The sequence below is a fragment of the Eutrigla gurnardus genome (genome assembly GCF_963514095.1).
Source record: "Eutrigla gurnardus genome assembly, chromosome: 1".
In the NCBI taxonomy this organism is placed as follows: Eukaryota; Metazoa; Chordata; class Actinopteri; order Perciformes; family Triglidae; genus Eutrigla; species Eutrigla gurnardus.
The window spans coordinates 1,815,482-1,831,259 of record NC_139915.1 but is presented as its reverse complement, the minus strand read 5'-3'; the positions used below and the strand labels follow the sequence as shown (position 1 = coordinate 1,831,259).

Genomic DNA, 15,778 nt, shown 5'->3' with positions numbered 1-15,778 from the left:
TGACGTCGAGACAAGTCATGCAAACGGAGGCAGCTGAGGACACGTGGGGTAACATTTCATCCTGCACACCTCACACATAACATGGCACATCTCTATGATGAGTATTTACACTCCCCTGTCAGCTGTGAACCATGGAGACATGAGACTCACCGATGCAGATCTGCCTCAGGTCCAAGGTCTTACAGATGTTATTGCCGGGCTGAGGCTTGTCAGAGGAGCTGGAAGATGCTGAGCCGGTGCCATAGAGTACCAGGATGAACTGGGTCAGAGTGCCTGAGTGGAGAGATGGAAGAGATAAACCCTGAAATGAACCTAGAGACAAAGTAGGCCTGTCAAAAACAGGACGGCTCCAGCCGGCCCTAGTGTGCAGTTCATAAATGTATCCTCTTCTCATTGTACACTTCTAGATTTTCTGCATTAAGTGACAGAAGATGACTCCTCGAAATGAGTCGCAATTTAAAGACGGCATGATTTCATTCCGTGGCTGATATGAGTGTAATAAAGCGCAAATCTCCAAAGAATCATTCAAGTGTGGGGACTTTGTGAGAGGTTCCACTTTAGTAAATGACTTCTTGATGAGGAGGGAGGTGTGACACGTTCATTTAGATTGGCTTTGCTCTGGTTTTCTTGGCTTCTGAATGCTCATGTTGTGGGTGGATGATGTAGATGCAGACGATTGCTGGAGGAATAATGCCAACGCCAACAGAGAGGCTGAAGCATCCACTGCTTTATCATCATCACGCTCCCCGCTAGAAGCAAACCGATTAGTGCGGAGCCGCTCGGAGTCCATGAAGAGAACAAAGACTCTTTGGACACGGGAGCTACTTGAACTCTAATCTCGTGGCACTAAATCCTTAACTGGTGAGCTGAACTCCAGACTCAACGGATTAATGTTAAATAACACTCATGTCAGGCCGTCCAATGCCTCCTGGTGGCCTAGTGGTTAGGACACATACTGCACCATGTGACTGCAAAGCCCACCTTTAACCCCTCGTTGCCTCTCTGGTGTCAATACTGTCAAATAAAGGCACAACATGCCAAAAGGAAAATGGGAACACATATTAACCATGAACTAGTTTCTCATTAGCATGCATATTAGTAGCATATTGGCTGTTTTTAAGCCATTTTAAATCACTATATTCTGCATGATCATATTCTGCAACTACTATTAACTACTGTGAGAGTTTTCCATCAATCGTTTCCTAATCACTGCTTATTGATCGTGAGTTAGAGAGTTGTTGTAAACCACTTAATAACAATAATAAGAAACTAGTTCATGGTTAATATGTGTATGTATATGCATGTATAGAAAGTCACTCTAAATTACTGCTGAAATCAAAAGATTAGCCGATTTAATGCATTTGCTTCCAATAATTACCCAGATGATATTTTTCAATATTTCAACATTACATTGCAATTAATTTAGCATGCTTACAACTAATTTTTCTATTATTATTTTTGTAATTTGTTTCTTGGCTCCAGCTTCTCAAACGTGAGGATTTACTGCTTTTCTTTGTTCAATAGCGTTTTAAATTTAATGTATTTCAGACCAGCTTTAAACTCTATATGAACACACAAACATGTAGGAAAATCCACCAAAATGTTCATATCTTGAACCCTTCCCTCAACGATGCCTTACCATAGTCACTGGCCCCAGCCACGTTCTCAATCTCCAGCGTCCACGCCCCGGTTGGCTCTTCATCCCAGGAGTGGGTGGTCATGAAAGCCCAGTCGTTAAAACCCTCCGACGAGTAGTCATGAGGCCTGCAGGGGAAACCACAAGCCGGAAGTGTAAACAGGCTGTGCTTCCCGACGTGAGATGTATTTGTCTGAGCGTTTGCATACTCGTGTTTTGGTACCTGGGGTGGAGCAGAGTGGAGCGCGTGCCGGCGGGACTAATGAGGTGGATGGCCAGGTTCCCCCTGCGGTTGTAGGACAGGGTGAGCCGGGCCTGGACGTGCTCTAACGAGGTCACGTGGGTGTCTGTCCCGATGCAGGCGTCCACACTCATGTTGATGGACAAATGGCTGCCGATGTTCCTGTCGAACAGAAGAAACGACGCATGAAGACGGCCGTTTGTGTTCGGCTTGAATCAATATTGGCTTCAATACTGGTTTTGAGGCTGATGATCTAGACTCCACTGTTACCGAGTGTGACATCTGGCTCCCAGCCAGCGTGAGAGCCTGCAGAGGGGGAAGAGTTCGTGGCCTTGAACAGGATTAAGGTCTTAGCGCTACTGTCTTCTGAGGAAAGAAGCACCACCTCTTTTACATGCATCCACAACCATGAAGAGGAAGGCTCCGGGTTTTAGTGACACAAGGCGTCTGATCACTAAATATCATGCATTATAGGACAACACAAACGCCTTTGGCCTTTATAGCAGCCTCACATGGGAATAGTCCAAAGGTTCATTTAGAGCTCTATTCAACAGTAGAAGTTATGACATTATGACTGCGATGAAAATATGAAGCAATGCAGCACTTTGTCATTTCCACATTCAGATTATTGCTATATGCATTTTTTTTGTTTCAAAGTAGAGTTGAAAAAAGAAAAAAAAAAAAAAAACATGATAGAATGAAATGGAAATGAATACAAATGGCTGCTGAAGTTGATTGATTGTTGCCATTTGCCCACAGCGGCACAGCCGTGGGTGATTTAAGGTCCGGGAGGAGCTTCATGTATCGCTGCTGCACAAACTGGAACAAGTGTGGCTGTTTTTATGTGGTGACTGTAAACAAAACGATGTTCCACATCACCAAAACACAACTAGCCAAAAGACCACACTTGCACATTATTATTTTATTGCTAATTATCTTCTGCTTCACTTTGTTTTATAACCCCTGGCATTTAGAGGCTCACAGGAGATCGGATCCAATGGATTTGGAAACATCTCATTTTAATCTACCAATCACATATTCAAATTCCTTTCTTAAATTATATTTTCTTCTAAAATGTGTTTCCAGCACACAAAATCCTGGAGACGTACTTTTCTTTTAAAAACAGTATTTATAAAGCTTTTTATAAGCATCAAGGATGAATCATGAGGCATTCTCTTGAGGAATTGCCATCCGTTTGGTGATTAGCACGCTTCCAAGTGTTTCCAAATCATAAATCACATTTTAAAAAGCTTTGTCGGGGCTTTCAACTCATGTCACACTCCAGTTTGCAGTAATACATAATGGTTATGGTTACATCCTGGCGGTAAGTTGCATTAGGTTCGTTAAATGAACAAACATCTGGGTGTCTGTCACGTTGACGTCGAAACCAGAGACAAGAAATCTCTCTGATATAACGGTGCCTGCATGCTCAGTTATTTGGTTCGACACAGGTTTACAGCAGCCTTCTTGCAAAGACTTATGCTTCAAGGCAAACTCTAGTTTTCAGAATGGAAACATAGGTTAACCCATACAATACAAATTATTGATCTGCCACTCTGAAATCCATGAACACATCTTTTTAAACCCACAATAACACCAACCTAAAAACTCAAAGAAATCCATCAAACCAGAACAAGTTTATGGCAAAAAGGAATGTTAATTATGGTCTCGATGACGTAGCTGAAAAATGTCCTCCTTGATCACACTGTCGTGATTGTGTGGGATTGAATCACTGGATATAATTGACAGCGAGAAAGACACTGAACCCCTACCGCCGACTTACTCCCAGTCTCTCCGGATAAGTGAGCCAGCTAAACACCTAAAGTGTAAATTGAATAACCTGCCTTGACTGCTGCTCCCAGACGCTCCGACCATCTGCTCTGAGCCGCAGTAAAAGACAGAGAAACCTCGAACCCAGCGAGGGGAAGTGACATGGAGTGCATAATGAAGAGGAGACGTCAGGCTGCGTTCAGACTGTGACAACAGCAAAAGGGAGGACTAAAATGTCTGAGGAGAAATATGGAGTCGTAACAGTGAAAGCAACACTTGAATTGCCAAATTATTATTCCTCTTTTAAATGCTCCCTCTCTCTGGCTGTGGTGCCGACACAGCGTTTTAGCGGGCGCCCGGAGCCGAGCTGCAGATGAAGACACAGCGTATCACTGCAGCAACGCCTGACAGCTCCGTTATACATCTCTGCACCTGCTTTCTGTTAGAGACCGGTGTAATGGCGCTGTGACTCAAAACAATGTATGCAACAACTGTGGATTTATTGTCCGTCTGTTCCTCTATGTCTTGTTATGGTACATTTGTTACTATTTTTTAAATCAGTATTGAAGTATTTTGGTCATCTCATTCATCCCTTTTATCATACGTTTGTGATTTAAGGTTACTTATCGCTGCTATTTCAACAGGAATCAACAGAAATGCCAGGTGGTGAGGTACTTTTCTGGTAAAAGGCGTCTTCCAGTGATTTAGTATTACACGTCCATAAAGTTGAGGATTTTAAGACAGTCAGAGTAATACATCATTTTGTGTAAAAAGCTTCCTCAAGGGCCACAGAGGACAGCCGTTTCTAGATACTGAATAGTACTCGACATGCCGAGTAAATCGCTGTTCCTAAAGTACATCTGAAGCAGTGAAATCAGCTTCTCTCCATCTCTACATGCAGAACACCAGTTCGACGTGTTGAACAGACTCCTGACACAAAACTTCTAAGAAGTATTGAACTGGTTTCGACACATAGATGAAATCGTTGTGGGCAAAGGTGCTGCAGAGTAAAAAATGTGAGCGTAAAACGTAACTGCCTCAATAAATTATCCTAAACTGTTATTTCGGCCGAGGCTGTGTGGGTTGCATTCAAATGGATTTGAACAAATGACTTGTTGTTACTTCTAATTAGTTTGAACTAGTGACCGCTGAGTGCAAAGACACTTGTAATCAGGGTGGTGAGATATATTCAATGAGCTGTATGTGTGTGTGTGTGCAGTTGTGTACTAACCTTGGCTCACAGACCATGGAGACAACACATTTTCTCTGCGGCCTAACACTGGTCCAGGTTTCTGCCAGCGCTACGATTGCACTGGCGTCAAGTAGACCGTATCCATATGAATGGCTGACTGCAGAGACGAGGAGAGGAAAGAGGAAACAGACATGAACGTTGGCCTGCAGAGAGCAGCATCCTCTCCGACAGTGTGCATCTCCTTTTAAGCTTTCACACAACTAATTCCAGGGCATCTCTAGATCCAACTTTCCCAACTTTACTGGATGCATAACATGTTAATGAGCCTCGGGGGCATCAGGAAGCTGCAGAGGGACGAGGGAGAGCTTTACCTTTGCGCCCAACCCCATTAGTTCTCCAGTCGTTGGTGAGCAGGTGGGCCGGGTGAGAAGTTCGTACAACCAGATGTTGCATGTCCCTCCAGGTCAGATTTTTACTGAAATGTGTTTATGCAAGCACACACAAAGACACACACACACACACACACACAGTCACATACAGATGTCGTCACGCAGGTTTGAATGGACAGAAGATTGGGTTCAACGTCTCATCATTTAATTTGTGTGCTAGATTTAGTCTCATATCTCACATATCATTGAGTAACTCATCAAAGCCGTTCCTAATGCAATTATTTCTCTTTGCAATCTTCCTCGAGTCGCTTCGCCGTGACACTAATTACTCTTTTTCAGGACTGTTCCGACGTCCATGCATGTTCCTGCATTAGTGCTGCGTGACTGGATTAGAATGCATTGTAAAGGTCTGTCAGGCAGAGGGGTTCAGAAGTCATTCATTAAATGGGATAATAGAGCAAAATCGCTGCATTTACAAGCACTGGTCTAGCCTGATTGAACAGTAGAGTCTTCAATGTGCCAAAAAAAGTTTTACCTGTTGCCACTAAATGACCAATTTGCAGTTAGAAAACTTAAAACTGATAAAAGTGTGACATAAATTCAAACTTCTTTGGCTTTCTGAATATGTGAATGCCTTGGCATGTTCTGATAATTAGCAATCTTTCTCTGGAATATTCACAGCATGGGTTCTGCACAAATTATATTTTTGACACTTTTCTTTTTATATTGGATTCAAAATATGCCGAGGAGGAAGGTTAGAATGAGACTGAATAGCAGAAATCTGGCGATAAGCACTTACTTGGCCTCAAGGGCAAGAGCGATGATCCCAGCAGCCAGCGGGGCAGAGGCCGAGGTGCCTGTGTGGGAGTCTGTGCATTTTGATTTGAGGTCTGTAGTCACCTACGGAAGGAGAACGTGGTAAAGCTGAAACAGGCAGCTCCGACAAAAAAAAACATGCTCGCACAACAATTCAGGTTTATAAATCCATTCCATGGTAAACTTTTACCTGAGCCGCTCTCCTGCCTTCACATTTAAAAATAAATTCACATTTAAATTCCTAACACCTGATTAATTGGTAGTTGCCTCCTTTAAGTGAGCAAAAGAAGTGGTATCTTAAGAGCAAAAAGCCCTCAGCAGGGTTTCCTGCACCAGCTGGAAAATCACAGCAGGGAACGTATAACTTTATGCTTTCCCTCCCTCAACAACTACACTGATGACCCACAGCAGAGGGCTGTGGTTGTACTGGGCAGCTCCCAGGAGTCCATTTCTGCAGCTCCATGAATACAAAGCAAGGCGGTGCTGAATCAGCATGTTTCTACTCAGCAAAAAACGATCTCAGGAAGGATAAAGGTTACAAATCAGTGCTTCCAAAAAAGCCCTCAGTCCCTCATGGTGTAATCCTACAGGGGAGGTCAATCTGTGTCATTGGATGAGACGGATAAAAAAAGAAAAGCTGTTGGAATCAAAAACCTTCTGTGCGAGCCAACGCAGAGCCTCCAGAAAGGGATCTTTTAGAAATGCACTGGCAGAACTAACTTCAATACTCCAATTATCCATCAGGAGCTATTATATATTCCACTTCCTTTAAATTAAAGAGAAGGGTGATAGAAGGGAGGAGGAAATAACAACCCTAAACAGACATTAAGATATTCGCTCCTTCATAACCCCAGAGGTGCCGCCATCTCGTTTCTACTCCATTCCTGGATTCATGAGTGGCAGCACAATTAAACGAGTTCAGCACTGAGGCATTACGGGAGCAGCCACATGTCATGGAGATGTCATAAGCCGTCCGTCTCGCTGGCCTGGCTGCTGGACGCTGGTGTGCTAGAAACAGAGAGGCTGAGCGTGTTTGGATTTTGTGTTTGTGATGAGAATATTAAGCAGCAACAGATTGCTGGACGGAGTTTCAGCCGTTTACTATTGGTAATCATTTAAAATGCTCCGAGGCTGAATGAATGGAGAAGAAGAGGAAATGAAGAAGTCATGCTGTTGTTCAGACAGCAGGTTCAGAATAAAGCGGCGTGTGCTGTATGTATGGAGCTGATTACTAAGTCCACTGAACGGCTAATTAAATAATTCCTAAAAATAATGTTGTTCCAGCTGCTCAAATGTAAATACTCGGTTTTTGTGATAGCAAGCTGCATCTTTGGATGCTGGATAGTTAGTCGGTTAAAACAAGACATTTTCTGACTATTTAAAGAGCAAACTAATCAGTTTATCATGAGAATAATTGGTAGGTTGCTCTATAGGTAAGATACCTGCTAATGTATGCACAAAATGTAAATGTTGAGGATGAGTTTAGAAACATTGAAAATGCAGCTAAACAGATACAACTATTCCTGTTATATTCGTATTATGCATGAGTTCGTTATTAAATCATTAAATAGCAGGAAAGCTGCAGACTGGAAGCAAGGAAACATGGATGTGGATGGTGCAGGCTTTGTAAATGTTACAGGAGGAAGAGAATGGTTTGTTAGAGCTTAAAGATACAGCCTGGATGTGCGTTTGTCATATACGTCAGCAGCTATAAAGAAGCCTCACCTTGGAAATAAATATATATATGTATGTTTTACTATAGATGGGGAAGAAGACGCTCAGTTAAGGTGAAGGACACAAAGATGAAGAGGATGAGGGAACAACTCACGATCTGTTTCTCATTGAGGTTCCCTGAGCTGTAGGTGGTGGCGAGGGTGGATGAACACGCCTCGCTGTACCAGGGGACGTTGCCGTTCTGCGTGGAGCTGCTGATGGACAGGGTGTAGATGCTGTTGGTGTAGCCGTCGCAGTTACAGCTGTCCTTCTCCCTCCCTCCGTTGCCAGAAGCCCACACAAAGATGGAGCCCAAACCACTGCGACCCTGGAGAATGTATAGTACAGTCAGACAAACAGGAAAAACCAACAACCACGGAGCCTTTCATCCTCATTCACTGATGCTTTGGACCACACTAACCAGAAAAGAACTAAATCTCATTCAATATTTAATAGCAATCCCAATTATAGGAGGGCAGATTTGTTCCCATTTCTGAGAAGGGCCCATTAAAACAGAGCATGCCGGGGTCACTCGGTAAATTAAAAAGAGCTATACATCGCATGACCGCAATGCAATACAAAAACTGTACTGTATGACAACAGCTCATTGTGATACATCATTCAATCCCTCAAGCCTTTCAAGTGCAATCATTCTCATCTAAGAGCTGCTTCATTGTATTGAGTGGAACCATCTCTCTCTGCGTCGATGAAATCCTGATACACCCACCCCGCCGTCTGACAGCACCGTCACCGTGGCAATTATCTTAGTAGTCAGTGTCAGCGCTTCCAATCAGCGCTGCAGGCTTTCAATCCCCCAGCTCTATGACTAGGACCAGTGTGGAGCCGTATGCTTATTGATCTGTTTTATGTTTTATATATATATATATATTAAAACCTCGCTGCCATCAACAACAGGACTGGTTCGGCGTGGTCTCTTTGTAGTTAACATAACACCATGTTGGTAAATGCTAACAATCCAGTTTTCAAGATTACCCTCTTAAAAAATCTCTGTTTGAAAGCCTTTGATTAGAAATGCTTGTAAAGTCATTCGGAGCTCCAGTCGCTGTTTGGTTGGAAGTAAAAGAAAAGTTCTTCTTCTTCTTCTTCTTTTAAACACTTAATTCACACATGAAGAAACCACATGCTGGCTGACTGAAAGGACTGAGAGATAAAAATAAAAAAAAGATGAGCTGGCAGTTTATGAAGCACCCTTCAACTAACAATGAATATTCAAAGAAAAACTTTTCATACTTCATTTTTTTTGTCAGTGCTGCTTCTATTCATTTCCCTAGACTTGCCTCCCTCGTTGCTTTTAGAGGACATTCTGCTCATTGATAATTGTCAGGGTCAAAAATGGCTTTGTTCTTCCCGCTTGTGTTCCGTCATGCTTGAACAGTTCAATTACTGCCTGCTGAATGGAAGCCAAACACAGGCAGTAAATAATGTCCGTCTCACAAATAAAAACACATTCCCAAACACACACCTCTGTAACGCCACGCAGAAAGGCTTCTTTGGCCAGTTTGGCAGGTCCATCCACGGTTTTGCCGTCGTCCTCCGGGCCCCAGCTGGCGCTGTAGATGTCGATGTGTTGGGGATTCAGACTGAGGGACTGGGCCTCCACCATGTCGGTCACCTCGCCATCCAGCATCCGAACACCTGCATCCACGTTCACATCACACACACACAAAGACACACACCAGGTGACAAAACACAGTTTTCTTAGTACAAACGGACATGCATGCTATTTTGAGGAAAAATTAAATGAATATGAAATTGAATACCTAATAAACATAGAAGCAAAGTAATGTTAAGTCATTGGCTAGCAGCTCGAAGCTACACACGCCACACGGATTTGGGTGCTGAACTGTTTGTCAAGTCAAGTTTGGGTAATGTAGGTTTTGGATATCTCTGAATCTGCTACATCGATTTTGATCTTTTGTAAACGATGACGGCAACAACGCTGCAGGAGAACTCTGCTCATAGCTTGCGTGGTATTACTGGACCCTGAAGGTACGACGTTCATGACACTCTTTGACACTGAAGTGATGTATTGTAGTGCACAGCAGACGCCACCAGAGGTCAGTCTCTAATGGAGGAACGGCAGCTGAGCTCAGAGAGATGGTGACTACTAGTGGTGGGAATAAAGTTACAGGACAGGAAGGTATTATCCCTGCCTCTGTTTGGGGATAGTATGGGTTTGTCTTCTTCCAACTAGCTGCCAGACTCCCACCACCACCTGCACATCATCTCCGTTCAGCCGATGTCTGACATGTACGCCTAACGTTACAGAGTGTTGTTGAGGCAGAAAGTATGAAGTTAGCAGCAATATTTTAATTGTGATTAAATGCTCCAACACCTCAAGACCCAAGCACACTACCTGCCTGGGAAACACTGTTCCACTGAACCACCAGTCTGCAGTCATTGTGTTGCAGGTCTGTAGGCGTACCTGACTGTGTGCTCAGCAAGGTCTGACATGTGTAGGGACACGGCAAAGCGGCTGTAGCATTGTTTCATCTGCATATTTACATGCTTTTCTGCAAAAAGTATCCGTTTAGCTCACAGCGATGCGCTGCAGCCGGTGTTCACTATTTGTGCATCCACTGTGATGTTCTGACGGACACACCATGGAAATTAGTGCGATCTCTATTGATTTGCTTGACGCTTGAGCTAGTTTGAACACACCCCCCCTCCAAAAAAAAATAAAACAGAAATGGAATGAGTTTTGTGGGCGAGCTGCTTCCTCAAGTGTGCAGCACGTCGGAGACAGAAAATCAACATAAAAAGATGAAAGTCGACATTAGTCGCCTTCCTCTAGGTGTTTGGATGAAATTGGTGGAAGTGCCTGAGTGTAAATCAGACTCTCTCTTATTTCAACAGAAGTGAACAACAAAGTTCGAGATCAGTGTCCATTAATGAAGAGATGCAACATAAACGTACACACAGAGAGGGAGGTGCTCGTCCTAAAGTTCCTCCACTCAGACAGCAGTGAAAAACAAACTCATTTCCTCTTTGGTGCAGTGCAGGTTATTCCATGCTGCTCTATATGGGTTAAAGTAACCGAGCAGTGGCTCTTTGATGTCCTCCAAAAGCATCAAACGGTCACATGGCAGCCTGCACTTCTGCAAGACGGCTATGCCATCCGCTCGAGTCCCGTCTCTCCCAAAAACTTTTTGTGTTTCTGCATATTAACTCTCGGAACATAGAAAAGCTCAAGTACATTTTTTAAATGACAAACCTTGAGCAACTGCCAGTACAGAAATGTAAACGATAGCGCTCTTCCTGGCACGTTTTGCCTCCATATTAGAAGCCAGCCGATACGTGTTTGAAATGACTGGAGGTATTTCACAGTGGCTGAATAATGAGCTGCAGTATGGCAGGTGGCATGGGGTCAAGTAGCCAAGTTATCTGGTGAGCAGAGGAGTCACAGACGCTTCTGCATGGCTCCCTCTGCACTCTGCCTGCCCTATATATTTCCCTGCCAACTAAAATGAATAATTTGAATGAGCCCTGCTGCGTTGGATTTAACATGACAATTTGGGTATTTGTTTCCTGTGTTCTGCAGATTTCTGTTTGTGTAGCTGTTGGTAGGACCTGCACAAGCTGCACGTATGTGTCGGTTGAATGTTAAGTGATTTTTCTAAGTATATCACTGCAACTTGTATAGAGGGAAAATGTCACACCTGAACCATATTTACACCTGATAATTATGAGATTAGACTACTGTCACATATCAAGACATTAAAACTAAGATTTTAAATGTTTGGAAGCATGTTTTCAAAGTGAATCCTATTTAGTTTTTTCCGTTTTGTGTGTTTTCACAACACCGTGCCGCCTCCTGCTCCACCTACGCCATCACACACACGTTTTATGATATTAAAGCTGAGGCCATGTGGTAGATTCCCACGTCCCATCTGAAGATCATGAATAGTTATGGCACTATTCTGGCGAGGTTCAAACCTGGCGAGCTAGAAGTAGGCATTGAGATAAGATGAGAGGTGATTGTATAAGTAAGTACTAGTGATGCGACTTTTACTTGAACTGGCTTGCACTATAGAATCATAGTGAGAGGAAAAGCCAAAACAAATTATCATGGAATAATACAAAAAGCTGTTTACAATGGCATAAATATACAAATCAACTTTTTTTTTTTTCTTCTTCTTTTAAAGAATGGGAACAGAAATTACAGAGTGTTTCTCTGTAGGCAGAACAAAAACAATCCATCAGGGTGCAAAGTCATCTTGAGAACAAACAAATTAATATTTCACAACATTTTCCCACTGTCACATATTTTGCATCTTATTATAAATGAGCAGCTTTTACTGTCTGTGTGTGTTTCTGGCACTGTCTGTTGGTTTAATCTTTTAATTAGCATCTTTTCCATTAATAGTGACATTCATTGTTGCACCGCAGTAAAGGTTTAAGTAGTATAGAAGTACAGACCTATACATTAAACTGATATTGAGGTTTTTTTTTTTTTTACATGGGCCTTTCTTTTAGGTGGTTTGCTGCCATACTGGTGATCCTGAATGTTACAAACTGGGGTCGACAACGGCAACCTACAGCAGGTTAACGATTTAAAAATAAAACGTACATCATAATTAGCATTTTCCAGAGGCCTATGTGATTCAAAATCCTCGTTTTGTCCAAAACTCGGAACTATTCATAAACAAAAATCTCCAGAAGATGTTAAAATGGTTCATAATGTATTTAAATTGTTGCTGGTTAACCTTCTGTAGATTAGAGTACAACAATGAGAGAAGATGAGGAGCTAGAGAGAGAGAGAGGTAACACGTATCAAGCATGTGAAGCTTGATATTATATCGTCCTGTATATTGATGGATGTATAATGTTTTTTCTGCAACATTGACAATAGATCCGGGAACATTACAAGCAAGTTATATCCTTAGCCATTTTTGTCAAACTTGCATTAAAGCTAGAGTAATAGATTTGACATTCATTTAACACAGATTCCCAAAGAGCTAGAGCACCATATCATTTCAGAAAGTGCACACCACTGCTTTTTCAATACCGTCGCTCCATGCAAAACCAATAAAGTTAGAGTGAATTGGCAATGCACATCACATCTGTGGTGTGATTCTCAGAGAGATGCAGTGGCATGCTGTGCCGGGGAAATGGACTGAAAATAACACTGGCGCTGCGGAACAAGTATTTTAACTATTCTGGCAGTCGGAGAAGAAAACAGAGATGGAACTAAGGTTTGAGACCAGATCCATCACACTTTCTTTTGTTTCGTTTATTTGACTGTACCTCCAATCTTGGCATTGTAGGCCACACCGACTCCACAGATCCCATTGTTGGCTACTGCTGCCACTTCTCCTGCACATCGGGTTCCATGCCTGGAGGGGGAGATGAAAAAGTGATATGCGAGGTTAAGGAAACTACTTATCCTCATCATTCACCCAATGACACAGCATTGTACTGTATATATAAACAGACAGGTAGTGTAACAACGGTTGCTTTTAGGAGAATGTGCTCCCTCCTGCTCCGAGGCGGAATTGTAGGCCAAGACAAAATAAACACAAGGAGACACGTTCTTGGCTTTGCCTCCTTTAAATAAATCTGAATCCCCATTTGTCTAAAAGAAAACATTCAGCCAATGAGTGGAGACCTATGTACACGGTCTATGGCCTTCCAGCATCCACCTTGGTTTGCCTACAGGCCTGAATCAACGCAAGGGAGAACGGAAAGAAGAGGGCATAACACTGTCACACACGGGAGGAAATTGTGAATTAGATTTGAAATGTCCACAATGGGTCTTTCATTAAGCCTGAGCCTCTGTAGTTAGACCCCGCTCCAGGCCACCGCAGTGCACACATCCAACAAGCAGGTAGAGAGGAGTTGATCATCACATTCCAGTCAGGTGCATTGCCCTGGTCTGCCAGATGGATGCACAGTCTTAATGCCTTTCAAACTGTGGCCGAACCCCCACTGGAGTGCAGCCATTCCCAGGCAGGAACACTGGAGCCTGGGCGGCGCTGAGCCACATCAGGAAACAACAAAAACTGTGAACATTCACTACTGAGGAAACTATCTACTCCAGCAGGCTTCCAGTAAGGCCCTCCGGGTATCCAGCCAAACCCAAAACACAAGAATCCAAACACCACATGAGCAGCAGACATCCTCCCCCGACACAAGAGGCTTGACTGCCGTCAGGATATGCACATGGAATCTGAAGGTGGCCTGCCAAACCTGCCGTCAAGAGTTCTGACTAAATATTAGAGGACTCATTAATCACCCAAAGTGAAGTGCAATCAAACCACAATAGAGAGGTCAGAGTTCAAAGAGGCCGTGACACATATCTATATGACTTACTTCCATTAAAGGCACGGGTATAATGACAGAAGGTTAGAGAATTGGAATTCATCGGCTCGCCCCTCAAGAACACGCTGATGAGCCGAGAGGCCGGAGGTTAATATCAATGTCACGGGCAACACTGACACCACGTTTCTAACCTGTCACAGGACATCAGCTGGAGTCAGAGGGCCAGAGCTGCATGATAATAAAGAAGTCTTTATAGACACAAGAGCACACACACACACACACACACACACACGCACACGTTGGGCAATTTTCCGTTATCTCGACATTCCTGGAAGCTGTGGCCTGTTGACTTTGGGAGTCGGATGTCCTACAGCGTTCGTGTTTGTGATGCAGCTGGTGATAAGGAGCAGCTCAGGTGTCTGCGAAGGGATGCCAGGCATGCACAGGCATTTACCTGCAGTGAGTAGTGGAGCCTTTTTCAAAATCTTCCTTTGACACATTCATTACAGTCACTTACATGGTAGACTGGTTCACAGCATACGAATGCTCTTATGGCGGTGAAGCTCTCGGTTTCTGAATCTGATTATGCAAGAACTCCTTGCATAATCAGGCTTTTGGGAGTGATTTTTCCTGGGAGCGACAACATATCCTTTTACTGCTCCAGCTCAATCCTTTCAACAACACAAAAACACATTCACATGGTTCTGTGTACTCAATATATTGTGATATAGTAAGAAAAGTAATAAATTGCAATATTTTAAATCTAATTATGGGGAAATGCCCACAGTATAAAGAACAGACCACCAGAAATAAGTAGCTAAAGTGGGATCTACATGCATTTATCACAGCCCCGTTAACATCCAATATCATTGTCCATCGACTAATTGATTTTGTTCAACCAAACATCGGTAACCAATTAAGCTAATTAGCTTTTCGGATCGGAAACCACTTGAAGGCAGTCCAGCAACACATTGTTATAAAGGTCATGCCAGTAACTACATAACACACAGCCATAATGCTTCATTTAATTTGGATATTCTTGATTGTTACCATTACAAATGGCAGCCATAGTGAAGATTTCAACAGTCAAATCCCCAAATGCAAAATGACACCGTAGCTAATTAGAAGCGTTGACTGTGTGAGTTCATCTGGCTCATCAGTCACGATGAGATGCCTGAGGCTGCAACCACTCTTCTGACAACAAGGGCAATGACTGAATGTCTTCAATTCGTCTCTATGTACACGTTTCCACTGATCTGCTGAACTCACACGCCTGAAATCACGTGAAACCAAAGGCTGGACTCCACCTCCGGGCCTGGGGGTTTCGGGTGGAGACTAAAAAGGTGACAGATATTTACATGAAGTGCTACAGTGAATCCACTCCCAGACATCGTCTGCAGAGATAATGAGCTGTCACTACAAGTACAGAATTGTTAACACAGTCTAACGATCACGGCTGTAATATCTAGCCAATTTATTCCCTGACACACTGGAGGAGTCTCCCACTTCAGTGACTAGACAACAGAGGTACCTTCTAATACCGGGTACCACTCACCAACTGTCAAGAAGTCAGATATGGCCCTGTGCCCCAACAGTTACCATGTGGAGTGTGTTTTGGTGTATTTGATACCTTAACGATTGGACCGTATCGATCACACAAGCTTCTTCTATGGATATCGATTTCTATTGCCTGGGATGTTGTGATGGATCAGCAATCAACATTTTCTATTATGTCCTCT

At 43.2% G+C, this 15,778-nt stretch overlaps 1 protein-coding gene across 3 annotated transcripts in view; it reads right to left on the bottom strand.

Annotated features, from left to right (window-relative positions):
• The window catches only part of furina (furin (paired basic amino acid cleaving enzyme) a), a 76,003-nt gene that overhangs the window by 5,291 nt on the left and 54,934 nt on the right, over positions 1-15,778 (bottom strand). For all 3 annotated transcript variants that reach the window (XM_084011406.1, XM_084011407.1, XM_084011408.1), the window contains exons 7-15: positions 13,026-13,114; positions 9,241-9,413; positions 7,873-8,085; positions 6,028-6,128; positions 5,211-5,314; positions 4,879-4,996; positions 1,860-2,039; positions 1,640-1,764; positions 151-273 (exon numbers count right to left, since the gene is read on the bottom strand). In XM_084011406.1, coding sequence (XP_083867532.1) covers positions 151-273; positions 1,640-1,764; positions 1,860-2,039; positions 4,879-4,996; positions 5,211-5,314; positions 6,028-6,128; positions 7,873-8,085; positions 9,241-9,413; positions 13,026-13,114 — 1,226 coding nt within the window. The remainder of the gene's footprint in view (positions 1-150; positions 274-1,639; positions 1,765-1,859; positions 2,040-4,878; positions 4,997-5,210; positions 5,315-6,027; positions 6,129-7,872; positions 8,086-9,240; positions 9,414-13,025; positions 13,115-15,778) is intronic.